Source organism: Electrona antarctica, assembly GCF_951216825.1.
Source record: "Electrona antarctica genome assembly, chromosome: 10".
In the NCBI taxonomy this organism is placed as follows: Eukaryota; Metazoa; Chordata; class Actinopteri; order Myctophiformes; family Myctophidae; genus Electrona; species Electrona antarctica.
Window position 1 is genome coordinate 15,928,400 of NC_136791.1, and position 27,096 is coordinate 15,955,495.

The window sequence follows — 27,096 nt, forward strand, 5'->3', positions numbered from 1 at the left end:
ATGTCCACTCTGACATTGAGAATGTCCACTCTTTGACATCGATAAAATACATTACGAGACTCTACTTGGCTATGGCCACCTAATTATTAAGCAGTATTCTTTATAATTTGCAATTTTGCACTTATCCCATTTCCTTATCTTAAATTGGTCCTCACTAATGCTATACACTTGATGGTACGAGTAGGCTAGACGGAAGGAAAAGGGGCCTCAGTGCACTGGAGGGCTGAGGACATTTCAGAAACCGGCCTACCATTGACTGACAGTGATTACCACAATAGAAACAAGCCCTATAGTCCTACCATAACAGTTTCATGTAATATGGAATGATTGGTTCAGGGATGTAACAAAAACAAAAATATATGTGAATTCAAGGCTTCATGGGGTGAGTAATTGATAGGAACTATTCTATTCCTTTAGGCTTTAATAATGTGAGCAAAGTAATTCATCAGTCTATGGAAGGGGTCTATTAATCCATGTACTCATATTTTGTAATTTTTTTTCTTTTTGATACCCGTTTATATGAGGCTTGTGCTTATTGTATTTTCTGTCTTTAAAAATGTAGATGAATTGAATTGGACTTTCTTGGGCTATCATTTTAGCATCCTTTTGAATTTGTACCTGTTTTTTGGGCTATCCCTTTAGCATCCTTTTGAATCTGTACCTGTTTTTTGTTTTATTTTCCAAAGTAGCCTATTTAATAAAGCAGTGCTTCTCAAAGTGGGGTTATAGATAGTTAGGAACCAAATGGACCTGTATGTGTACAAATGGAACCACATGGAACCACATTTGTTCACTCTCAGAGGTCAATTAAGTTGATTTTACAATACAAATTGGGATCCCAGAGATATAAATGCCATTAAATGGGGGTTAATTCATATAGCCTGCATACATGTCAACCCGGGGCTCCTTGAAATTAAAATGGTTGATTGATTGATTGATTGATTGATTGATTGATTAACAGTTTCCAGAATTACAGTACATTTCAAGTACAACTCAATACAAAAACTGCCCATTGTAAACAAGTGTAATTTACACTTGTTTACAATGGGCCCACCATTTCCAATTCATCAAAAATCAGAGGTTAAGAATCACTGCAAGCTATAGAACATCTTCTATTATGGGGGTCCCTGCAATATATTTTCAAATGGGGATCCGTTGGCTAATAATATTAAAGTAATCAATCGTCCTCCTACTACACATACTCCAGCTGTACAGTAGGCGGCGGTATGCACCTACTGTAAACACAACGTTAGCGAGAAGAACGGAGAAGAAATAATTGACAGGAAGTGCTATGGTTAAATGTCCACACTCCACAGCATAGACTTATAATAATTAATATATCACAGTCTAGTCTGTGTAGAAAACTACGAGCACGAGCATGTGTTTTTAGTGCTTAACAAACATATAAGTGTAAACTCCGTGCTTAATGTTTTTATACACTTCTATCTGTCGATAGAAGAATTGGACAGCTTGAGAGAAAGCTAGCCCAGCCTGCCATTTGTTTAGCTAGCCGGCTAGCTCGCTGCTGCTGTGTTCTCTACAGTCAATGTGAATGGTGGTGAAGGTAGCTAAAGTTAGCTGCTGCTGCTCCAGTGTTGTGCTGACTGGTGGTGATGTTCCGAGGCGGAGGACCGCCACCGTGGGGCGGCGAGGGCCCGCCGCCTTTCTGGGACTCTGGGCCGATGCCCGGGGAATGGGGGCCGCGGGGCCCTCCACCTCCGGACTGGAGAGGACCAGGTCCAGGTACGAGAACATCACTGCTGCACTGGCCGGGATCAATTTGTGGGTCGCGGACACATTTTTATGGGTCCCTTAATTAATTAATTCATTTTTATATCGTTTCAAAACATCTTCAAAAATCATCTCGAGTATATAAAAAGGTATATTTCATTTGTATTGACCTTTATTTAATCAGGGAAGCATGCTCTCTTTTGCAAGGAGGCGGAGCCCTGAGTGCATGTTCACAACATAGTTACTTTATTGACATAAAACATTGTGTCCAAACAATAATAAAAAACATTAAAAGGTACAGTACATTAAAATATACAATACACAACACAACAGATTGATTGATTGAAATATTTATTAACAGTTTGCAGAATTACAGTACATACAGTACAACTCAATACAAAGACTGTTAACTGTGAGTGGACGACCCAATTAAGCATTACACTTGTTTACAAGAGGGTCCACCATGTTCAATTCATCAAAACATTTAGAGACACATAGACACTTCTATATAGTCAAAGAACAGAACAGGAATTCATCATAGAGGAGGTAAATGGGGAAAAGAAACATATACAGTGAGGGGAAAAAGGGGGGGGGGGGGGCGTTGGGGGGAGAGTCAGATTTTACGGGGGCCAGTTTCGAATTGCAGCCGTCCGTAGGTGCCATTTGAGAGCGGTTTTGAAGGAGTCAAGGGATTCGCATTCGCCCTACTGTTGGTAGGGTGTTCCACATTTTGGTGGCATAGGAGCGAAAATAATTTAGTCCCTTGTTTGTGCCGAATCTGGGTTGTACATGGTTCGTTGCACTCCCTCTGGTGTTGTGGGTGTGGACTTCGTTAACATTAAGGAAGTATCTAGACAGGTACATGGGTATCTTGGTGGTGTATCGAATCTTGTGGACCAGACCCATTGCAAGATGCTGTACTCTGTCGTCGACCCTAAGCCATTCCAGCCTGTCAAAGTGGGCAGGAGTGAGGTGGGTTCGGGGGGTGAGGCCAAGTAGGAGCCTGACCAGTTTGTTTTGGGAAGTCTGGACTCTAGAGCCTAGTTTTAAGGGCCTTTGAGGTGCTGTGGTACCAGGAGGTGCATGCATAGTCAAAGAAACCTTGTACGAGGGCTCCTGTTAAGGTCTTCAAGGTGTTTTTGTTGACCAGTGAGGAGATTGTGTAAAGGAATCTTGTTCTTTGGTTGACTTTTTTGATTACGTTGGTGGCCATTTTATCACCGGAAAGATTAGCCTAGGCTCCAGGATGGAACCTAGGTAGGTAATTTCATCTTTACGTGTGACTGTGATAACATTGTCACCCACTCTAACCAAGAAGCCATTTGCCTTGCTGAGATTACTATTAGATCCAAAGAGAATTGATTCCGTTTTTCCCAGGTGTAAAGATAGTTTGTTATCAGCGAGTCAGGTGCAGATTCTTTACTGTAAACAGGAGCTTTCTATTGCTCCACAAGTGACAGGCAGGCATGTAGCATACCTGTCATATAAAAAAAATAACATAAATCAAAGTGTGTGTGTGTGTGTGTGTGTGTGTGTGTGTGTGTGTGTGTGTGTGTGTGTGTGTGTGTGTGTGTGTGTGTGTGTGTGTGTGTGTGTGTGTGTGTGTGTGCGTGCGCGCATAATTCGAATACACAGGGGCTACACAAAGCAGGTCCAGTCTTATGTAATGCATCCTCAAGTAGAGATCTCTACTTAACATGCAAGTTATAACACTGGTCACCAGTGTTATAACTTGCACGTTACCTGAAACAACATAAATAGGCTATGGACTTCTCATGGTTGTCAAATAAAGATTCAATGTCAGGTTGTAAATTAGGCCGAGCAAAAATAAAGATTGGTCTCCGGTTTCCGACCGACTCTATTAAATATGCGCGACCCAAATTATTTTATTGGGTCAAAATCCGACCGAGTCAAACCAGATAGTCAGTAGCTCTCTGCTTCAAAACACTATCATGTTTCAGCTTTATTACTTGAAGATTTTTTTTTTACATTTGTATAAGGCTGTCAAAGTTCCTTTTAACGGCGTCAATTTCATTGACGCGCGATTAACGCAACGCACGGTGAAGTTTGAAAGAGTGCATGCCTCCCTCTCTCTCTCTCCGCTCTGATCATTCAGCAGCAGCCAGCAGTGCAGCAAGCAGGCAGGGCTGCCTGCTCTCTGAGTCTACTCATCGCGGAGCTAGTTGTCTTTTACCCAACACTGTCAGTAGCTCATTATTAATTAATTTGCTCCACGTGTAAGATCAGATGATCTTTGAAGTGGGCATTGGTCAAAAACAAAAGCTCCGACAGTTTTGTTTGACAAAGATAGCAGAAAGCTGAAAGCTTGAAGCTACACTCATGCTAATGTTGACTGCTAGCAACATACTGACGTGCGTGCGGGAGAGAGTGAGGGGGGGGGGGGGTGCGTGTGTGTGTGTGTGTGTGTGTGTGTGTGTGTGTGTGTGTGTGTGTGTGTGTGTGTGTGTGTGTGTGTGTGTGTGTGTGTGTGTGTGTGTGTGTGTGTGTGTGTGTGTGTGTGTGTGTGTGTGTGTGTGTGTGTGTGTGTGTGTGTGTGTGTGTGTGTGTGTGTGTGTGTGTGTGTGTGTGTGTGTGTGCGTGCGCGCGTGCGCCTGTACGGTGTATTACAAACTTAAAAAGTCAGTGGTTCTGAACCAGTGACCCAGGTGGTCCTTGAGGGAGTTCTCTCACCCCCCTCTGCTAATACCAGTCCACTGAGGACTCTGTCAGCCCCAGCCTGTGCTCTACATACTGTCTATCATTCCTTTCATTCAGTGGTTCTCAACCAGTGGTCCGGGGACCACCAGTGGTCCTTGAGGGGGTTCCAGGTGGTCCCCAGCTAAATAATGGAGAGTTGGTTTAAATGAACCCCTATACCAGTAGATCTTTAACTCTTGAGTGTAAAATTAAACCAAGTGGACCCTTATGGGTCCATTTTCCACTCTCAAGAGTTGAATTATTGTTAAACATCAGCATTACTTAGTATTACTAAGTATTCAACCAGTGTGTGGACATTCTATTCAAAGTTTTCAAATGCTGTAGGCATACAGTGTTATGTTTGTCTCCACCAGGCCGAAGGCATGGGGAGAGAGTATGTTTTGCACTCCGTCCGTGTGTGTGTGTGTGTGTCCTTCCGTCCGTCTGTTACCAGCTAATCTCCGGCACCGTTAACCCGGTCGATGCCAAACTTTGCACACACACTCCCTGGATGCCAACGATGAACCTCTGCCCCACATTTTCCAGAACGGCCTGTTATAGCGCCACCATGAGGCAGCTTTTCACATGTTTTACCTAAAACTGCACCGATCTGCGTGAAACGTTGCATGCACACTCCCTAGAGGCCAAGGACAAACCTTTGACCTGCATTTTCCGCATCTGCCTTTTATAGCGCCACCAGGAGGCCGACTTTTGTAAAACACATTTTTTGATATTACTCCTCCAGATTCTGTCCAAAAATCTCACAAATCGTTACACAGTATCTCTATGGTCATGTGCGCAAGTCGGATCTGTCCGATATTTCATATTCCATCCTAATTGGCTTTCACAGTTTGCAAGATTGCCCCGTTTTGAATAAAAGCCTCAAATCATGAACGCAGCGTGCAATTTACGTGAAATCTTTCACACATTTTCTTACTAGGCTGAGGAATATATCCCACCCTTTTCACATTGGCCTGTTATAGCGCCACCAACAGGTTGATTTTTGCAAAACACATTTTTGGAACAAAATGCCTCAAATCATCCAATTGCCATCAAAGGCGTATGAAGAAATGGCACCCTTTTCACATTGGCCTATTATAGCACCACCAGGAGGCCATAACCTGACCTGCCCTGGTGGAGACCTGTGCCCCGAGGGGAACTTTTTCTAGTTCTGACACTCTTTTGTAAGTAGCCTACAGTGTACTTTAGAATTAGAATTATTTAAAAGATGGTAACTCAGGCACATATTGAATTTACCTACTCAGCCCAAAAATGACAGCAAATCGGAGACCAATGTTTTTTTTGCTTGGCCTTACAGAGATGTCAGACATAATTAGGAGGATCTGAAATGACTGGTGCTCCTCCAAAAGTTTAACATTTGTACCCTCTCATAGTTAAATGAACACTGAGGATTTTGCAGTGTGAATTGGGGTCAGGGATAAAACGGCATAAAACACATGTGTAGGAGTGGCCGATTGGGAAGCAGAATGTTCCCAGTTCGATCTAGGGCTCCCCTAGAGTTGGTGTCGACGTGTCCTTGAGCAAGACTCTAAACCCCTAATTATTCCCTATGAGCAGGTTGGTGCCTTGCATGGTTTCCTCCGCCATCGGTATATGACTGTGTGTGTGAATGGGACAAATATAATGCACAATCTATGTAATACGCCTTGGTTAAACCATTTTGGGCGGGGACCCCTTTTGGTGTTTTAAACATTGTTATAATTAAGCTATTGAAAAATAGCAGATCTACAAGCTCGTAGCGCGCCACCGAGTGGCGCGCTACGAGCTTGTAGGTCTGCTATTTTTTTTAAATCATGAAAATATTTATTTCAGAAAACTGGAGGATTTAGAAGATTTTTTTAAAATTTTGAGGTCATGCCTAAATGTGTTAAGGTGCTATATAAATGTACAAATTGCCCTTCATTTAAAGGGAAAAAGTTTGAGAACGCCTGGTTATAGTCAACCCACAAAAATATCGTCACAATATTGATATTATTTTCTTTGGTTCAATAGTCAGAAAAAACTTCCTCCTTTGAAATGCATGCATGCATTTCAAAGGAGTTTCAAAGCTTGGACAATGTGGATCCTCTGAGTTGACTGAGTTGACTGTTCTTTCCTCCTCCAGGATGGATGCCTCCTCAAGGTGACTGGGGCCCTGATGGCCCGCCTCCTCGTGGCTGGGGCCAGGACAACCCGTGGGGCCCCCCAGGGGGACCGTGGGGACCGGGGAGGCCGCCGACGCCTCCGGGCGGCTGGGGGCCGGGCTACGACTACGGCCCTCCGGGTCCGGACCCGTACTACGGCCCCCCCGATCTCCCTCCCCTGGATCCGTACTACGGTGGTCCTCCTGCTCTGCCTCCTCAGTACGCAGAACCTCCGCTGGCACTCCCACCGCCTCCCACGGTGTCCGTCCCGCCCCCGGGGTTTGCCCCTCCGGGTATGCCCCCAGTGGTGCCACCACTAGGCATACCGCCCCCAGCAGTGCCACCGCTGGGAGTACCCCCCCCGGGTATGCCCCCAGTGGTGCCACCGCCGGGGGTACCCCCTCCGGGTATGCCTCCTCCGGTGGTACCGCTAGGAATGCCACCCCCGCATGTGGGGGTGCCGCCGCCGATGTCCTTCGCCTCATATCCCCCCCCAGCGTACCCCCCACCTGGCTGGACGGCAGAGGTAAAGGAAGAGGATGTTTTGTTATGCCTCTAAAGCAGTGGTTGTCAACCTTTTCCATATCAAGGCCCATTATTTATTCGGCATTTGAGCCACGGACCACCATTTGATGAGATTTAGTCTCTCAGACACAAAACTAAAGAATATTTGGATACGATTTTTTTTTACAATTCTTCTACATTCTGTAAGTCTGTAGACTGTAAATTAAGTAATGCAGTTGTTTAACAGTAATTTTAGATCTTCGGTTACCAACTCAATCATTTAGCTGGTGACCACCTGGAACCCCCTCAAGGACCACTGGTGGTCCCCGGACCACTGGTTGAGAACTACTGCTCTAAAGGCTGACTTCCTGTTGGGTCACGGCACCAAGAGACCTTTTATTTATAGGTATTTTTGACAAATGTCTTGTGCGTGCCAAACTTGGTACGTTATCATTCACAATTTCAATTTGGGTGTTTAGCTGAGTGACTTACAAGTGCGAGATCAAAATTGATCCTCTAACATGAACTCTAGTTGATGAACAACAAGGTATGGTACATATGTAGTCTTTGATTGATTGATTGAAATATGTATTAACAGTTTGCAGAATTACAGTACATTTCAAGCACAAACTCAATACAAAGACTGTTAACTGTGAGTGGACGACCCAATTAAGCATTACACTTGTTTACAAGAGGGTCCACCTTGTTCAATTCATCAAAACATTTAGAGACGTACAAATAGACACTTCTATATAGTCAAAGAACAGAACAGGAATTCATCATAAAGGAGGTAAATAGGGAAAAAGAAACAGTCGCGTAAGAAGAGTGCAGAGAGAACAATGGAGTGCCTCAAAGATAAGCAATGAACCTAGCACAATAACTACATAACATGCTGCAGCAGAAGATTGGGGGTGAGTCTGCAGTTCTGACTGCAATGAGGAGTTTATTCCACAGGTTGGGAGCCAGGAAGGAGAGGAGTCTCGGACGTGTGGGGAGTTGTCCAGGGTGTTTTAGAGAAGGCCCCTCAGAAGGCTCATTCAGCTGTCCTATGTTAGCTGATCTTAGGGGACTTGCTTTTGGCTGTTTTGTAGGCAAACATCAGTGTTTTATACTTTTTATGTGTGGCCAGCAGCCGGGAGCCAAGGAAGGGAGTGGGAAACGAGGGAGTCTATTTTTGAAAACCTTCCAAAGTTGTCTCCTATAATGCCACATGTCCAAAATAGGGACACCACTTGAAAGTGGTTAAAAGTCTTGAGACATGGGCTCAGGCTGCGTAATTGCAGATTACCAGTGAAAATATGTTTGCCAAATCATAATATTAGTCAGGCTTTACTCATGGGAAATTCTTCTTGACATTACAGAGCACAAATGAGGTGATGGTCAACGCTCCACCTGATCAGCCAGAGTGGGTGAGTACAGTCTGCTTTGGTGGGCACAACTTAACTTAAATGGTTGGAAACTTTAAGGAAAGAATCGTTTAAAGTGTTTCAGTTGATGCCCTGTGTCCTAACCTGTGAGTGTCTGCCTTTTGGACTGGATGGCAAGTTTAGTTTTAGTCAGTCTTTTGAATTCAATTCCATTTAGTTTTAGTTGACTAAATATCATAATATTTTAGTCGACTAAATCTTGTATTTTGGCATGCCTTGATGGCATCGTAATGGCTGATTTCACACTTGGTTGCATGCCGACACGTGAGCTTGTAGATCTGCTGTTTTCAGCATGCAAGCTATTTTCAAAGCGAACTTGTAGTGAACTTGTAGTTCTACTGGATCTCTTATCCACTAGTGACTACTACTAGTCCCTCCCTAACATAAAAACATAGTTTTTATTTAGTTTTTGTCAGTGAAAAAAGGCCCACACGTGCATGCGTTTCATGGCCTTTTGTTTTGCAGATCAAAGCGTTGATCTCGGCTCCCGACAAGAGTGCGCCCCCCACTCCTGCGCTGGTGGAAACTAAAATCATCACTCCTCCTACCATGCCACCCCCTACTGCGGTGTCTCCACCTGCTGAACCAGAGAACAAGCTGCCGGCCAGGCCCATCGGCCTGCTGAGGAAAATGACCTTTGAAAAGTAAAGTAGTTTTACTATTTTCTCATGTGTGGTTTCATATAATCTGTACATGATGTGAAGTTAACTGTGTTGTGACTCCCGATGAGTGGGTGCTTTGGGGGTTGCTGGAGTTGATCCTTTTTTACCAGAATCGGCACGTATTTGCATTATTTTGTTTTAAACCCATTAAAACCGGGAAAGCATCCTTGTTATTTTAGATTTTATTTTATTCAAAAATAGATATACAAGCTTGGCACAAAGTGATGCACTAAATTCTGCTATTTTTGAACATTTTAGAAAGATCTTGAAAGTGTAAGAACTACCGGTATGTTTAAAAGGCATTTGTAGAATGGGCCCCAGGTCTTAATGGGTTGAACACGTGAACCTTGGAGCGGGTCATGTTAATCTAACAACTAAACTAAAATGATGTTTAATTCCTGTGTGCTACAGACCACCGCCAGGCAGATCCACTGGAATTATCTCCCACATTAAGGTGAGTACAATTTAAAAATGTATACTGTACTCTTTTTCTAAACTAATTAATCTCTTTGCCAAAAAGTAGCCGATGGACAAGCTATTTTTGGCAAATCCCCCCCCCCCCCCAGTACAAGGACACTATGGTTGATGTGGCTAGAATGCCTCGTCATCACCTTTCACAATGAATAAATGTGGTCCTGTCTGTCTGTCTGGTGTCTCCAGTCATCGTTCGGCTACATCGACAGAGAGGACCTCATTCAGCTTCGATACACGTTCAGCTTCGATGCCTTCTTCGGGAACCCCAAAGCCATGGTCCCAGGGGTCAGAGTTCACTTCACCGCCTATACAGAGAAGGTCAGTGTGGGCAACAGTTTCACTGTTCATACCTCAGTTCTCACTTGTTTGGGGTCATCTTAAGTAGACGTTAAAATTACCCCAAACGTGTTTCAAAGTGAAATATCCATTTGTGTACAATTGGAAGCAAATAGACCTGTAAGCGTCCATTTGTACACTCTCGGTATTCGCTTTTTCTTTTCTTTTCTACCAAAAGTATCAATACGGCGATGTAGAAATACTTGTCAGAGTACCAAAGTATTGCTATCAGAATGTGCTTTAAAGTACCAAAAGTAGAACGTACGAATGTTATGCAGAATGTCCCGTATCAAATCTTTTGAAAATAGCAGATCTACAAGCTCACAATGTGTCGCATTGTGAGACGTTTAAGATGTTAAGAGCGGCGTTAAAATGAATAGGATAGGTTTATAGGGTCAGGTTTACGATAAGGCTAAATGCCACACTCACAGAAAATGGTCAAAATGGCATTTTGTGTGTGTGTGTGTGTGTGTGTGTGTGTGTGTGTGTGTGTGTGTGTGTGTGTGTGTGTGTGTGTGTGTGTGTGTGTGTGTGTGTGTGTGTGTGTGTGTGTGTGTGTGTGTGTGTGTGTGTGTGTGTGTGTGTGTGTGTGTGTGTGTGTGTGCAAAGGACAAGGCGGACAAAAAACAGAGCAAATATATAGCGACAGATGTCAAAGTGGCTCCAGGAGGAACAGAGAACATTGACTTGGAGATCTATGAAGGCGTGGTCAGCCTGCCTATCAATGAGCCTCAGGTAAATACCCTCCCCACTCATCTCTTTTCACATAGTTTCTATACTTTAACATTAATGTTATGATGGGAGTCAATTGGGCCCTCTATACTTGGTGTAATGGACCTAGTAGAGTAGATTGGCTATTAGTATTTTGGGCGAATGTTCCTACCCCAGAATATGGATGCTGGGGTTCAAGCAGGCATTAAATGCAAGACAATCCTAATATTGATGTGTTCATGGATTGAAGTTCTCAGTCGCCACGACTGATTTCAGTCATTTGCATTCCATAGAGGGCACCATGTCTTCTATGGAAGAAGACACAGCGAAAATAGCCAGTGAAAGTAAAATGGCTTAATCTACAAAAAAATATCAAAATATGTTGTTCCAGGGACCCCCAGAAGCAAAGATATGAGTTGAAAACGTTCGCTCAAATCTATATTAATTGATTTGTCACATTTTCACGGTTTTTCAAAAATAGCAGATCTGCTATTTTTCAATAGCTAAATTATAACATAATGCTTAAAACACCAAAAGGGGTTCCCGTCCAGAATGGGTTAATCCATGGTGGGTGTGTTCATGGCCGTCCCCAGACAGGAGAGAAGCAGTATCCTGGCCAGGTGCACGTGACCATTGGGCCGCTGCGCACCAACGTGGTGTTTGACAAGAAGGACTGCAGCGGTATCACTCTGCTGAAGAACGACCAGGTGCTCCTCAACCTGCTCACTGACATCATCTCCGAGAAGAAGAGAGCCACCAACATCAGGCCCAAGATTCCCTCCACCTTCGAATTCACCGAAGAGAAGAGAGAGACGGTATGTGTCCTTTCTTTTTTTTTAAGGAGGCCGTTGCCAAAACGCATAAGCGTTCTCAATTAACGGTTTAACTGCTTGTGAGGGAACGTTCCACCAGAAGGAATCCAACCGGCAACTGCTTCTGGCATAATGTTCCATCTGATGAGCTTTATTATTGATATCAAATAGGATCGCTGATTTCTATTTTTTTATATTCTTTTTGGCTTGGCCTTAACTTCTTTAGCGATCCTAGACCGGGTTGCGCAACCGCGCTACCGTCCGCCTCCCATTATACAGGCTGACTAAAAAGCTGAATAACTCCTAATCTACGGAACTCTCCATGGTTTGGATAAAATGTGCGATGTTCGGAGGTATTTGCTGATTATCCGGTGGTTTAGATGGAAACATTGGCGCTTTCTAGAGCAAGGATGGCTTCATTTTAGCTCGCTAACATTGCCGCTAATTATTTAGCAATAAGATGGACGCTCCAAACAGGATGTCAGTGGAGTGTGTGCAGCATTGAAATAGCCTCGGCAGTCTGCGGTTGGCTCTGCGTCCAGCAGGAGGCAGTATATGGGTTAAATATGAAAAATAGCATCTGAGCCAGTCTTGCATCCTATTTTGGAGTGCTGCTTTTTCCACTTTGTTGGTCTATGAGTTAAGGTGTGTTTCGGGCAAGTTCACGTACGCGCGCACAAGCACGCGTGTACATGAACTTGCCCGAAACGCCCTCAAGGACCCCTTGAGGTCCCCCGAACCCCCACATTGAGAACCAGTGCTCTATTGACCTAGCCTTGTTAATAAACCAGACCGAATCAGCCGTTGGCAAAAAAAAGTTGCCTACCAGCGGATTTCGGTCTGGCGAGGCTCAGTAGCACGCCTCTTTCCTACAATCGAGAACAGGTCGGACCAATCGGGACACGGTATGCAATATGGGCGGGCTTTGGTACAGTGACGTTCAATGCTTGAGACTTTTGACTGACAGTAGCTCTGACCAATTGCGTCAAAGAGAGAATGTTTGAACCCGCCCCCCGGGAAATGAAATCCAAGTGGAGCCAGCCCAGACTGATATACCGCGACAGTGTTGTGTGATATTAGTCTGGCTTATTAGCCAGGCTACTATTGACCGGTGCATGTGTGTGGTCAGGGTTGACATTTGGACCGCCACTTCGGTGTCTTAACGTTGACCCCCTCTGCGTTCCCCAGGGTGTCCTCTTGACTTTCAGAGACATAAGGTCGCAGGAAGGGACCATAAATGAAGGGATCATAAAGTCGGAGGAACACGGCCAGCTGGTCTTCAACGTCTCCGAGAACCTCAGCGACGTGGACTTCTGTCCCGAGGACATCAACGAGGAAGTGGAGTTCACCGTCATGACCGTGAGCATTTCCTCTATGAATGTGTTACCAAAGTTGTCATAAAATGTATGTTGTCCTCACAAGTATAGTAATACAAACGTGTGTGTGTGTGTCCAGATGAAGGAAGGAAAGAATAGAGCCGTGAGGATCAAGCGCTCCAACGAGCCCCTGCTCCTCATGCTGTCCACCGCCGCGCCCCTAGACAAACCCACCGCCGTCCAGGACAGGCCTCTGGTGTTCAACAACAAGCCGTTTGTTCTGGACACAGAGGTGTACGAAGGAATTGTCAGCCAGACTATCATAGAACCCACGGTAAGAACACTGCTACTTGTTTAGAAGTATATTAATCATCCCCTGTATCGCTTCTTTGACCTCATGCCATCTGGACAAAGATACAGAACCTTGGGGTGGAAAAAGGTCCACTTTAGTAGGAGTTAATTTGGTATGGTTCTGTGTACAGTGGGGACCTCGTGTTTATCTATTGTCTTGGTGACATGTTTTCTATGCTGTGTGTTGTTTTTTGTTGGTGTTGAACAGACATTTGAAGACGAATATCCCTTCAGGGACAATACAAAATATTACAAGTAAGACGCGTAAACGTGGGAAGCGAACGAAGCTGTTGTGGCAGTCTGACACACACACACACACACACACACACACACACACACAGACCTCTGTATCGTTCCAATTTCAGTTCGTAGTTGCCCTCTGGTGGCGGGCGGGTGGTGTTACAGCGTGACACACAGACTGACACACACACAGACAGACAGTTTCGGCCAGCTTCTATAGTTAGTGCTCACTTCGTTCGCAATCACTTCGTTCGCAATTATAATATTATTAAATATTATTCACAATCACAATGCACTTTACATTCGTAATAATCTCAAAGTGCTAAAATAATAAATAACCTCATTAATAAACTCTCATTACACCTAAGACAGGCAGCCTCTGTAGATAGCTTTAAAGCACAGCTCACAAGGGGCATTCAGAAGTTAACGTGTGTACATTAGGGAATAGTGGAATGAAAACATAAGCGCCCCACTGTAGGAGGAAGGCTAACATCCTGTTATCCACATCCCAGAGGCAAAATTCAAAGTTTCCATGTTGTTCCCAGATTGCATGAGCGCTGATAATATCAGATTTCGGAGACATCCTTATTTCGTCAGTGAACATAATTATCCTGCTGTGTTTTAAGCCAAAGATGGTGGGTTACCCCGGACAGATCTTTGCCAACATCGGCCCCATCAGGACCAACGTGACCTTTGACCACAGAGACTGCGGCGTCACGTTGCTAAAAAACGACCATGTGCTCATCAACCTGCTGATCGACAAGGCGACCGGGAAGCGAAGGGCTGCCAACATCAGACCCAAGATCCCTTTCACCTTCAACTACACCAAGGAGAAGAGAGAGAAGGTGAGGACTCTCGGTTGTCAGGGTTTCTCAAAGTGGGTGCCGCGAGTGACGCCAGATAGTCCAGGGGTGCCTCAGAATACTCTGATAATATTTGGAATTTATCAATGTCACTTCAGTTTAACCACCTAGGCCCCATTTACACTAACTAGACTGCCAGATTGCGGCAGTATTGAGTTCACAAGTTCCCTCCTCCTGCCTGCATCTGGGCTCTCTCAAGCTGAAACGATGAACCTGGAAGCAGCAGGACAAAAATCTGATATCTCCATAATAATTTCGAGTTGTAGTCTTGTTAGGTTGTGTTTACATTTGCGCTGTATCACAGCTTCAATATGTCATCAGTCTTGCGTTGATCCCTGCCTCTAGCGGCCACATACGGCCGCATATCGCTTCGACCAGAATTGGTTCGGAGTACATCGTCTCTGCACGAGAGAGACCAGACTCCCTTCTGGCAGAATGCAAATGTTGTCCAGCAGGGGGAGTGGTTCCACCAGGCTACATTTACACTGGAAAATCTAGCCTGAATCAGATCTGTGCCACATCGAGATTGAAATCCGATTGGTTTAAATGAGTCTAACATGTCAAATGACTCATTTAAACAAATCAGATTCCAATCCAACTAATGTACATGTGTGATGTGTGGCTATTACCTGTCAAGTGGTTAATGATACTATTAATTTATATCATTTATTTATGGCATGGGCTACATTGAATACAAACAATGTTATGTGGAAACATAACATTGCAATGAAAAATCACAAATCAAATCCGAATCTCGGATGAATGATCATCACCGCGGACAGCACCGTATTTTTCCTACTTTTAATGGGACCCTGTGGGATATACGCGCACGTTTCATGGTGCTGGGGGTAATGAACGTTGCCTAGCAACCGGGTCAGTGTTAAAAGTATATTTTCAGCTAAACCGTTTCATATTTGATATAAAGCTTTAGCTACGAGATATCTCGTAGTTGGCATACAACTGGTGCAGAGGGAAAGTACGAGAATTATATAATTTCGAAACATTTTCAAAAAAAGCTAAATTTGTCGATTTCTTTTTTTATTTCAGTAATTTAATTTCATGAATAAAATAAATATCTAATCAATTCCATAAATTAGAAAACAAATGGTTTAAGTGAAAATAGCCTTTTGTACAAGCTTACAATGCGGTACGAAGTGGCGTGTTGAGAGCTTGTAGATCTGCTGTTTTCACTAGTTTGAGTTCCGGGGAAATGTTCAATTTCTCTTTTGGGTCTCGAGCTAAACAGTTTGGTCTAAATCATGCCAAGGGGCCTAAAACGTGTCGTGTCGTGTCATGTCATGTGATGTAGCCCAGCTCCCTTGAGAACTAGACTTTTCCTTTTCTCTCCTGGCCAGACGTGCCTGCTTGCTCCTATCTGAATTTGCTACTGACCCTTCCACTATAAACACATAGAAGTTTGCCAATGTACATGTTACAGTGTATATTGGAATCACTTTCATAGTGTTGTTTAGTTATCGGCACAGCAGTTGAATATAGCTTGTTTTCATTCAAAACGCAATCGGGGGAAAAGAAATCCGAGATAGATCCATTTTTTATAAATCCTTTAGCGTTGGAGTGGAGGTCATAGCATCATTCATAGGTTGGCGAAGCGCACCTTCTATTCTAGCTTCTGCCAGAATTCAGAGTTTTTCACGAACCTTTGAACAATCATTGAATGTTATTATCTGCCCACGGTTGGTCTCTTTAGCATGTCTCAAAATTATTCTGAAAGGGTTTCCCCAAGCCCTGGTTCAAGGAGCACAGGAACACGCTCTGTTGCAGTTGGAAAACAAAGCATCCATTTTCTGGTGAAAACCTTTTTGCAGAAAGTGGCAGATCTACAAGCTCACTGCGTTTTGTTGTGACATGTTATTTAGCTTATAGATCAGCTACTTTCAAAAGTCACTGATATAGAGTCTTGAGGCACTTCACTTCAACCACTTAAACCCTGTAATTTACTTGATTGAATGTAATCGAAGTCAATGTGTTGTTTCAGGCCATAATGAAAACTCTGGGAAAGCCAGAGTTTCAGGCGTTGTCAGGCGTGCTGAAATGTGCCGAACATGGTGAGTTGCCCTTTGACGTCACCGAGAACTTCAGTGACACCGAGTTCGGTCCCCTGGACGTGGACAAGGAGGTGGAGTTCACCGTGGTCGAGGTGAGGAATTGTTTTAACCCATTAAGACCTGCAGGCTGATTCTACAAAATTTGTAGAATCAGAATTTATTTTCTTCAGAAAGCTGTTAGGATTTAGAAGACATTTAATGTCTTCTAAATCCTAACAGCTTTCTGAAGAAAATAAATAAATAAAATAAAAAAATCATATGTCGCTATATCGGCAATGCTCAAACTTTATCACGTCAAGGACCACCCAAAATGATATGTATTTAATTGGCCCCCGACCACCATCTCAAAATATGTTGTTCCAGGGACCACCAAAGCGAAGATTTTTGTTAAAAAGGTTCACTTTAAGAAAAAAGTATATTTAAAAGATTTGCACAAATGTTTCAAATTGTTTTACATTTGAGGCGCGGTGGAACCCCATTGTTCCTGGTTAATGTTACAATGTGTTGTCTTCCAGGTGAAGCAGAAGAAGAGAGCCATCAGGCTGCGGAGGATGGAGAAGGACAAGATCCAGGCGGAGCTGAAGAGACGAGAGGACGAGGCGAGGAAGGTGATAGAAGAGAAGGAGAGGCAGAGACAGGAGCAACTCAAACGGGAGGACGAGGAGAAACAGAAGAAGGCAGAGGTGGCTGCCGCACTGGCTGCTGCTAAGGTTAAGGTACGCATGGATGCATTTTAATTAATTAATGAATGTATTAATTCATTCATTTTTGATTATTTTTGTGTCTTGTCATAAAAACCCATCCCTTATGGGATTATAAAACGCTAAAAACATAAACAATATCACGTTCACTTCCTGAACACAGACTGCACAAAAAAAAATATTTGGTTAATAATACCCCAAAACCGACTTCAAATCAATATCACAACGTTTGCTTAGATTACGATTAATGAGCGATTAGCATATTTCTTTGTTAACCCATTTTGATAGATGGGGTGGCTGTAACCTGACTCCGCCAGATGGGGCAGCAGAGAGTACACTGGGTTCCCCCCTCCTGCTCCCATCTGGGAACTCTCAGGCAGACTTGATGCCCGGCCACAAAACGGCCTGGCCAATCAGCAGCAGCTATCCCGCCTCTAGCTGCTGCTGATTGGCCAGGCCGTTTTGGAAGGATGGATGGGTGGATGAATTGATGTTAGTCGTTTTAGATTTGAGCGTTGGCTATTCAAAAATAGCAGACATGCTGCAAGCTTATACACCTGTTATTTTTGAGCATTTTTGACAAATCTTGATAGTGTGAGAACTTTAAAATCGGGCTCGGGTCTTAATGTGTTAGAGATAATCAATGACAAAAATAGATGTCACACTATCCGGGTTCCCCAATAGGTGGCCCGTGGGCCATTTGCGGCCCGCGCAGCGCCCCCTTGCGGCCCGCGGGAGAATTTCCAAAAAATTTCCAAGAATTTTCAGGGCAAGACCTCGACCTCACGTGTGCGGACTCGGCCCCCAGCCTGGTACCCTAGTCAAAATATGGCCCTCGAGGAAAATTAATTGGGGAACCCTGCACTATCGTATTGATATTCATTACTTGTGTGTGTGTGTGTGTGTGTGTGTGTGTGTGTGTGTGTGTGTGTGTGTGTGTGTGTGTGTGTGTGTGTGTGTGTGTGTGTGTGTGTGTGTGTGTGTGTGTGTGTGTGTGTGTGTGTGTGTGTGTGTGTGTGTGTGTGTGTGCACGTGCGTGTGCGTGTGCGCGCAGTGGACTCCACTGGGTTTCAAGTTCACATGCCCAGACTCCATGGATGAAATCAGCAAGGAGAGGTTTGAGGGTACGGTGCTCAAAGCCATCCCCAAATCCTACGACAAAGACCCTGAGGAGCAAAAGGTTTGGAACGGAGCCCACCATGACACATTTGGATCCTTTGTCCTTTTTGTCGTGACACGCACCCCCCTCTGAAACTCAACATTACATTTCTCCCCTGAGCAAGCAAGCGAGGTGCTTATTGAGCCTGCTCACCTCAGTGGTTAGTAATAGGGATGTGACTAACTCAGTGTTTTGCTTGTCTACGTGTTGGGGCATTTATTGATGTTGTATCGATTTATTTATTTACAGCCTTCATGCTTAGAATTTGCGTCAAAGCCCTAATGAATGCAGACTTTATTTTGTATACATGTTTTTACTAACAATGAACATTTTGTTTAATCCGTAGGCTACAGAAGCCTATTACATTTTGTAACCGCAAACCAGCGACGCTTTAGTTATGAACTGTCAATAAAGCTTGTTTTGATCATAAACGCAATCTGGGAAAATAATCGGAGATACATGGATTAAAAAACATTGAAGCGGACGGAGGCAGTCTTTTTCACTCCTGGTTAATTTCCTGTTTATCGATCGCCTAGCAATTCATACAGTGGTGAAGAGCACAATCTGACTTATTTCAATAAAAACCTAAAAACATTTTAAGGCGGGCCATTGGAAAACAACATGTCTAACTCGTCCTTGGCAGTCAAGGAGTTTTAACATCCCTAGTTAGTAAACATAGGCTATTAACAATGCCACTATGTTACCATGTAAAGGTTCTGTATTACAAATTGTGCTGGATGAAATGGATTGCTTTTATTAAAAGAGAAGTCTGACCCCAAGTGGTCAAAGTTGCTTATTACCTATCAAATTGGTTTGGACTTAACCACTTTAAAAATAGGAAGTCCCTGCCCACCACTCTGTTTTTTAAATATATTTTTGGGGCGTTATTTGCCTTTATTGATAGGGTACAGTAATTAGACAGGAAAGGGGGATAGAGATGGGAGGACATGGGGGAAAGGGCGACGGGCTCGGGACTCGAACCCGCGACACGCCGTCAGGCTGGATTACTGGCCTAGGTGCCTGGACCACTCAGCCGCGGCCCAGGCTTGAAGCATCATATTTGAAAACAAAGTTAACTAAGTAAAGAACAACTCTGTACTTGAATCTGTACACTGCAGATTCAAGTACAGAGTTGGCGAGTGGAGGAGTCCTCCCGGTGGGGGCTCCTCACTGGTAGGTGAGTCAGTAGGATACAACAGCAGGGACAACACAAATGTGTGTGGGGACTGGGGAGGAATAAATTGGGGATAAAAAGGGGTAAATTGGCTGCTCTAAATTAATAAAAAGAAAAGTAAATGGCCAATCTACAAGCTTGCGAGCTTGTAGATTGTCTTTATAAATTTGTGTTTTCTTTTATCAGCCAGTTGAAGTGAAGCAAGAGAAGATGGAAGACAAAGGAGACGAGGAGAAAATGAAAGAGGCGGGAGGAGAGGAAAAGGTGGAGGTGAAACCAGATGTAGAGAAAATCCTTTTGGTGCAGGTGAAAAAGGAAAATGAAGAGGTCTCCATAGACGATAAGAAGCCAAACGTATCGGAGAAGAGCAAAGACGCAGACGTGGGTCGGCTGGTCATGACGGTTGCCGGGGAACAGAAGCAGCTGGCGTTTAGGCGACGTGACCTCCTCTGCATAGCAACCATGATGGTCGGAGACAAGGTGAACCGACTTATATTTCAGATTATCTACAAAATATAGATTTTCTATAAATATTGGTTTTTGATTGATATATATCATACTGATATTAATAAGGGTTGTAAGTGATATTTATTTGTTAAATAAGTGTTTAATAGCTCTATATTCTTTGGGGGGAGGGGGGGGGGGGGGGTATTAGCTGCCTAGGTGCCCAGACGGCTACGCCACCCGTCCGGGCCAATAGCTCTCTATTCTGATAGTAATCGATAGACCCTCCTGTCGGACCACATACACACTCATATGGCGCAGGCATGCGTGTGCAGGCTGGCTGCAAAATAACCTGAAAACGTGCAAACAAAAAACGTTTTGTTTTATCCAAAGGATATCACTTACAGCACCATATTCATTTATTTTTTTATGATGTCAATATTTGTATCGTTACATTTAATTATACAAGTATACAGGATAGAACAACCTTTTCCCCTGTTGTGTTCTGTTGGAATTGGGCCACACCCCCTATTTGACACCATTTGTTTATGCCTGGGAACACAATCCACACTGTAAAATCCTCTTAACTGCTGTATTTTGTTAAAAGTTTTCTTTATTTTGTCTGTTCATCATAAATATGTGAATTGGAGATAGTTATACTTTCAGTTTGGTATGCATGCGCCTTGGGGTTCTTTTTCATCTGTTTATTGTGATGAAAAACGAAAAGACTGACACAATAATTGCATTGTGGAGATTTCAATTTACCGTGAAAATTGTCCTCCATCATACACTAGAATGAATTAACTTTTATTTTGTTGAGCTGCAAATTCAGTACCACTTAAACCCTCTATACGGACAAGTAAAGAGCGCATTTGGTACACTCTTATTTCACACTACACAAATTGATTGGACAAAAATAGCAGATCTACAAGCGCACACATGTTGTAGCTTGTAGATCGGCTATTTTTTAAGGGTGTAGTGAAAGTTTTAAAGGTGTAGTGAAATGAAAAATACGGTTTTCACACTTTTAGACCATATCCGTGGTCATCATATAGGCAAATTCAATTTTTTTTGTGTTTTTATATCAAAAGTCAATTTTTTATTACTTCCTGAAAACGAAAACGTGCTGCGTGATGACGTGTCGAGGCCCACATCGATAAAAGCCAATAAAAATGAAGCTCACCCGTTTAATTCCCCATTTGTGCGCATCCGTGCAGCACAGCTGCTATTGATTACAGAAATCCTCCGTTTTTATTTCCATTCAAGATAACATCCAGACAGTGTATTACTCGGTTTCAACTTAATCATCACGCTAAAATATGTATCTGAAAACATTATAGGGTAGAAATAAGCCACATAACAGTAAACTGGTACAGCTGGCCGTCTATCGGATTTGTAAACAAACACACAGCATGCTGCTGCGTATAGCTTAGCAACCGTCCCTAGCTACCGTCCCATCGCCTGAAGGGATGCGACGCTCTGATTGGTTCAGAAACTTCAGACCGGTGTTGCAACTTGAAACCGTCCATTTCCGTTGCACTGCACCTTTAAGCATTTTTTAATTATCACGATATTATTGCTAATCGCAATTATTTTTTCCACAATAATCGTGGAAACATGTGATTTTCATGTCGTCGCATTCCTATTTATGCATTTTATCTGATCAGAATCACACAGTAAAGCAGTAAACTAACTGAGTTGATTTAACATACTGTAGGTGCGGTTCAACATCGCCACTCACCGGGGAAGCAAAGAGGAACGGGCGACGTACGTCGAGATTCTCCCTGACTCCTTTGAAGAATCCACAGAACAACGGAGACACGTACGTTTTTATGCAACTTTACAGAAAAACAAGCCCAAAGTTGCTTATAATAAGCAGATATGTCAACATCGAATGGGTACGATATACGACCTGGCAACTGATTGATCGATAACACACATCCCTTCACATGTACAGACGACCCCCGAACTGCTCTGTTAAGCTCTTAAACCCTATAGTGTCCCTATTAGAGTTGTACCGATACTGGTATCGGCTACTCGGTCCGATACCACCCTCAAGTACTCGGTACCGGCCCCGATACTTTGACTCGAGTACCAAAACATCAAATTGACACTAGGCTGAACGAATGCCTAGTGTCAATTTGACCCAATTTGACCCAACACTGCAGCAAATTGCCAAAAACAGCCGATCTACAAGCATAAATGACAACTGAGAAGTGTAGATCGGAGGTCCATCTGCATCTATGAGAAAAAGGGGGTAAAATAAGTGGTTACTCAACAACAGTACTCGTATCGGTACTCGTATCGGCGAGTACTGAAAATGAAGTACTCGGTCTGAAAAAAATGGTATTGGGACAACTAGTTCCTATTCCTATTCTAAAAAAACGTGGGGTATTGTAAACTGAAACGTCAAGCGTGTAAAATTAACAGCTGTTTTCTCTCAAAGGGTATCGTAATTGAGTTTGCTGAGGATTCCGGCTACATCAAGTGTACCCAGAATCCCCAGCTCTACTTCCACATGACGGAGGTGATTGAAAGGAAGAAACTAGAACTCAACGAGAAGGTGGAGTTCAGTGTTGTGCCGGTAAGATCGCTCAACACCATAATTGTGGGATCGCTAAGGCACATTAGATCACACTAATGGTATAATCCCCATTCCCCACACACTATTTCTTTATTCCACCCTATTTCTTGGCCCCTAACTAGTCCATACTTTTAGCAACAAGAACACCATCCTCCATTTAGCTACAGTGGAGCCTGGCTACTGCTTATTAAGACCCTAGCAACAACATATTTAACCCTAGCAACCCCATATTAGACCCTAGCAACCACCTACTAGACCCTAGCAGTCAATATATGTAATACTATCAACAGTCTCTTGATATTTTCCTGCTGTTATGGTTCTCTTCAGTATATATTTTTACTGTTTTATGTAACATCCATATTTGAGATAATTTAAATGGGCGTTTTATTTCTATATATTTTATCATGGTTTCCTCTAGCATGAAACAGCCGAGGGAGGACTCCAAGCCATCAGGATAAAACGTTTCACTGAGAAGGTGTTTCTCCCTGTTCGTAAACTGGGAGGAGTGGGAGCCACAAAAGCAAAGGTGACAATTAAAATAATAACTTTGATCACGTTTAGATGATGTGTTAAAAAATAAATAATAATAATGATCACTGATCTGTTTGTTGTAGCTAGCGGGGCTAAGTAAATGTAATCAAATATTAAAATTTAAATTAATGAATTGGATTTGACATAAATGTGTGTTCTTTAAAGATGACCATCAAGCTGTCTAAAGAGCCTGATACCAAGGACACTGCAGACTCTAGGTGAGTTGCTAAAACGTAATTGTACAAATATCTCTTGTGTGTTAAGCCATGGTAAATGGTGCATTTATATAGCGCCTTTATCCAAGGCGCTTTACATAGATTGTGCATTACATTCACCCATTCACACACCGATGGCGGCGGAAACCATGCAAGGCACCAACCAGCACATCAGGAGCAATTAGGGGTTCAGAGTCTTGCTCAAGGACACTTCGACACTAATTCTGGGGGAGCCCGGGTTCGAGCTGGCAACCTTGCGGTTACCATCCAGCCACTCTACCCCTGAGCCACCGCCGCCCCATTTATATGTATTGCTGTACAATACATCAAAAGCTCTTTACTTCTGTCTTTAACCAACAACTATTATATTGTCGCTGTCGGGCGGAAATGTCCAGAAAGTCATTATGCGAAAATCGCATACTGTTTTGAAAATAGCCATACAACAAAGATTCAAATAGGGCATTGATCTTATTTTTTTTAAATGAATAAAGAAAGAAAAACAAAGTGAAATAGGGAACCAATTAATAAACTTGCCGTTGTTTGTTTCAATTCTGCAGTAAGGACAAACCACAGAGTGACAAGCTGAAGGCAGTCGTTAAAAACCTGCGGGCACAGGACAGCAAAACGAGCGCTGTACACAGGGGCTACAGCTACACCGGGCGCTATCGAAGCAGCCGCAGCAAGAGTCCGCCCAGGGACAAGTTTGGACGTTACTTGGGCCCTGTCGGCCCCAGCCCCGACAGGGCCAGCAGCAGCAGGTACAAGAGCAGAGACCGGGACAGGTCTCACCGGAGGACCAGGAGTCGTAGCAGGAGCCGTAGCAGGAGTCGCGGGAGGACCAGGAGTCGTAGCAGGAGCGGTAGCAGGAGTCGCGGTAGGAGGAGCCGTAGCAGGAGCGGTAGCAGGAGTCGCGGTAGGAGGAGCCGCAGCAGGAGTCACAGCCGAAGCAGAAGTCGGAGCAAGGAGCGAAGCAAGGACTATGCCGACAAGAAGAAAAGACGCAACGGCAGCCCCGAGCGAGAGCCGAGCAGGAAGAGGCCCCGGGAGGAGCCGAGGCGGGGTAGTATGGTGGAGGATGAGCTGGCCAGGAAGAAGAGAGAACTGGACGAGCTGAACCAGATGATCGCCTACAAGAAGGCCTTGGTGGAGCCAGCAGACCCAAGCCGGGGGACCTGCATCGACTACGGCCATGGGCGGCTGCCTGTGCCGGTTACCGAATACAAGCCGCCTCGGTCTATTCTGAAGAAACGACCCGACAGTCCCGATTATGGCCGGTACCCCCCATCCACAATGGACCCTAGAAGACCCTACGACGAGCGGGACAGGCCAAATTATAACGATCCGTATGGCGGGCCCTATCGGGAACGGGAACGGCCGCACGACGATCCCTATGGTGACCGCTACAGAGACCGCCCCTACGGCGAACGTCCCTTTGACACCCGCTACTATGACGATCGTCCCTATAATGATGACCGTCCTTATGCCGAGCGCCCCTACAATGACCGCCCCTACGCCAGTGGCCCTGGCCCGTCCCCCAGTGGCCCAGGCCCGGCCCCCGGCCCCGTTCCTCCCCCTTACACCGATCGGTACGATGTTTACGACGACCCCTACGAAGACAGGCAGTACGATCGGCCGTACGGGGATCAACCAAAGTATGCCAGTCAGTATGACCCACCTCCGTCGGAGCGGCACCAAGATCCCTCACAGCCTCCTCCTCAGCATGCTCTTCCTCCTCAACCTACTCAGTCTTCTGTCCCCACCGCCGCCTCCTATCCTGCTGAACCTCCTTCCAGCACCTCCTACACTAATGCTCCTTCCAATAGCTCCTACACTCAGGCTCCTTCAAGCAGCTCCTACCCAAATGCTCCTTCCAATAGCTCCTACACTCAGGCTCCCTCAAGCAGCTCCTACCCCAATGCTCCTTCCAATAGCTCCTACACTCAGGCTCCCTCAAGCAGCTCCTACCCCGATACTCCCTCCAGCACCTCCTACACCAATGCTCCCTCCAGCACCTCCTACACCAATGCTCCCTCAAGCAGCTCCTACCCAGATGCTCCCTCTAGCACCTCCTACACCAATGCCCCCTCCAGCACCTCCTACACCAATGCCCCCTCGAGCACCTCCTACACCAATGCCCCCTCCAGCACCTCCTACACCAATGCTCCTTCCAGCACCTCCTACACCAATGCTCCTTCCAGCACGTCCTACACCCATGCTTCCTCCAGTAGCTCCTACACCCAGAGCTCCTACACCCATGCCGCCGCGCCTCACTTGCACCAGCAGTCCCCTCCCTTTAGGCCGCCTTCTCCAAAAGAACCTCCGCCTAGAAGCCCCTCCCCGAGACGTCCCAACAACCCCAATCCTTTTCAGATGACCTCAGATCGTCGGTCGTCGTCTGTCGGTCAGACAGCGCCGGAGTCCTATGATCCGCCGAGTCCCATGATCCCCGACGACGGCCTGTTGCCCCACGAGCGAGCCGTCCAGGACGGCAGCGGCTTCTCTCGACTCTTCTCGCAAGATCACTCGAACAGCAACACTCCATCCCGCGACGGGGACAGGAGGATGCCATTAAGCCCCAGTAGGCCTTTCACAGTTATTACATAATCGTCGAATTTCAATTATTTTAGATAATCGCAATTATTTTGTCAATCGTTTCAATGTTGAAAGATTTTCATGCATAAAAATAAAAAGCTGAAAGAGCTGATATACAAGCTTACAATGCGTCACGACACGTAAGCGTGTAGATCAGCTAATTCCGTATTTTGTTTACATTTCTTGAAGTATATTCATATTGAATGTCAGACTCAGTAATGTATTTGTATATTTCAGTTTTTCAATTTGTCATATCTGCCCTGTACATTTTTGGATATCCAGGCAAACAGAAATGTATTCTTCATTCATAATTATGTTCCAACGTTCAATGCCACAAACACAATTTAAATTCATTTGTGTGAAAATTAATCGTCAACTTAAATGTTTTAATCGTGACAGCCCGGAGCCCCAGGAGGTTCTCCGCAGAGCGGGCTGGCAGCGAGGAAGCTAAGACGGAGGAGCCTTACGACAAGATCCAGTCTCTGCTCAGGAGCATCGGGCTGAAACTGTCCACCGGGGACGTCTCCAAGCTGGCCAGCAAAGCCCAGGAGAAACACCACGCCAAGAGTGACCGCTCGTCTGTGTCGTCCGAACGGGAGCTGAGACATTCATCTCTTGGGTAAATAAGCCTGTCACAATAGGCTGTGTCCATGCACACAGAATAACTCTTTCTACTTCCAGGCCCCTTCCCTACTTCCTTCACCGATGGTGCTACCAATGATACTAATGAAGGCTGTTCCGTTCTGGTCAAACGGAGTCGGGGTGCTGCTATTGTGCTCACTGAAAACACTCTGCTACACCAGTGGGTCTCAAAGTGTCCTTGAGTGGGTTCCAAATGGCTAGTCTGGCTTTGGCCAGACACATAATGTGGATTCACCGACCTCCCCGCTATTATTCGGCCCATTGGCAGAAAGTATGCGGAAGCTGGAGAAATCAGAAAATGATCGGGGTCAACCAGTGACTGCGTTTCAGCTGATGTGCCGTAGAACAGTGAAAAGCAGCCTCTGATTAGTCCACGTGTATGTGGTGACGTAACATACATGCTGCGGTACTTTCAAAACAACAATGAATAATAACAATGAAGGAAGTGGGGAAGGGGCCCGGAAGTATGAATAGTTATTCTGTGCTGTGTACTTGCACTGCTGTATTGTTGTATTTTTTATGTATAGGACCCCCTCTAAAACGAGATGCGACATCTCAAGGGGCCATCCTCTCAATAAAGTTCAAAGTTCAAAGTGCATAGATCCTATTGTAATCATAAACGCCTGATTACATTCTGCGATAATTATTATTTTGCATAATTTTCAGAATAGTTTCTATTCCTCTAGTATGATTTTTTCTGTTGAGAAATAGTGGAAAATA

General features: G+C 44.5%; 1 protein-coding gene across 2 annotated transcripts in view; it reads left to right on the forward strand.

The window, feature by feature from the left end:
• Positions 1-1,248: 1,248 nt before the first annotated feature.
• The window catches only part of LOC306930676 (uncharacterized protein), a 42,202-nt gene continuing 16,354 nt past the window's right edge, over positions 1,249-27,096 (forward strand). The window contains exons 1-21 of one of the 2 annotated variants that reach the window (XM_079511766.1): positions 1,249-1,743; positions 6,554-7,098; positions 8,438-8,485; positions 8,969-9,147; positions 9,577-9,619; positions 9,826-9,957; positions 10,585-10,710; positions 11,280-11,501; positions 12,687-12,857; positions 12,954-13,148; positions 14,032-14,250; positions 16,265-16,426; positions 16,850-17,050; positions 18,090-18,215; positions 19,555-19,848; positions 21,530-21,634; positions 22,259-22,396; positions 22,815-22,922; positions 23,093-23,145; positions 23,700-25,720; positions 26,134-26,353. In XM_079511766.1, the coding sequence (XP_079367892.1) occupies positions 1,614-1,743; positions 6,554-7,098; positions 8,438-8,485; positions 8,969-9,147; positions 9,577-9,619; positions 9,826-9,957; positions 10,585-10,710; positions 11,280-11,501; positions 12,687-12,857; positions 12,954-13,148; positions 14,032-14,250; positions 16,265-16,426; positions 16,850-17,050; positions 18,090-18,215; positions 19,555-19,848; positions 21,530-21,634; positions 22,259-22,396; positions 22,815-22,922; positions 23,093-23,145; positions 23,700-25,720; positions 26,134-26,353 (5,438 nt within the window). In that variant the 5' untranslated portion in view covers positions 1,249-1,613. The remainder of the gene's footprint in view (positions 1,744-6,553; positions 7,099-8,437; positions 8,486-8,968; positions 9,148-9,576; positions 9,620-9,825; positions 9,958-10,584; positions 10,711-11,279; positions 11,502-12,686; positions 12,858-12,953; positions 13,149-14,031; positions 14,251-16,264; positions 16,427-16,849; positions 17,051-18,089; positions 18,216-19,554; positions 19,849-21,529; positions 21,635-22,258; positions 22,397-22,814; positions 22,923-23,092; positions 23,146-23,699; positions 25,721-26,133; positions 26,354-27,096) is intronic. The other variant, XM_079511767.1, reaches the window with a different exon arrangement.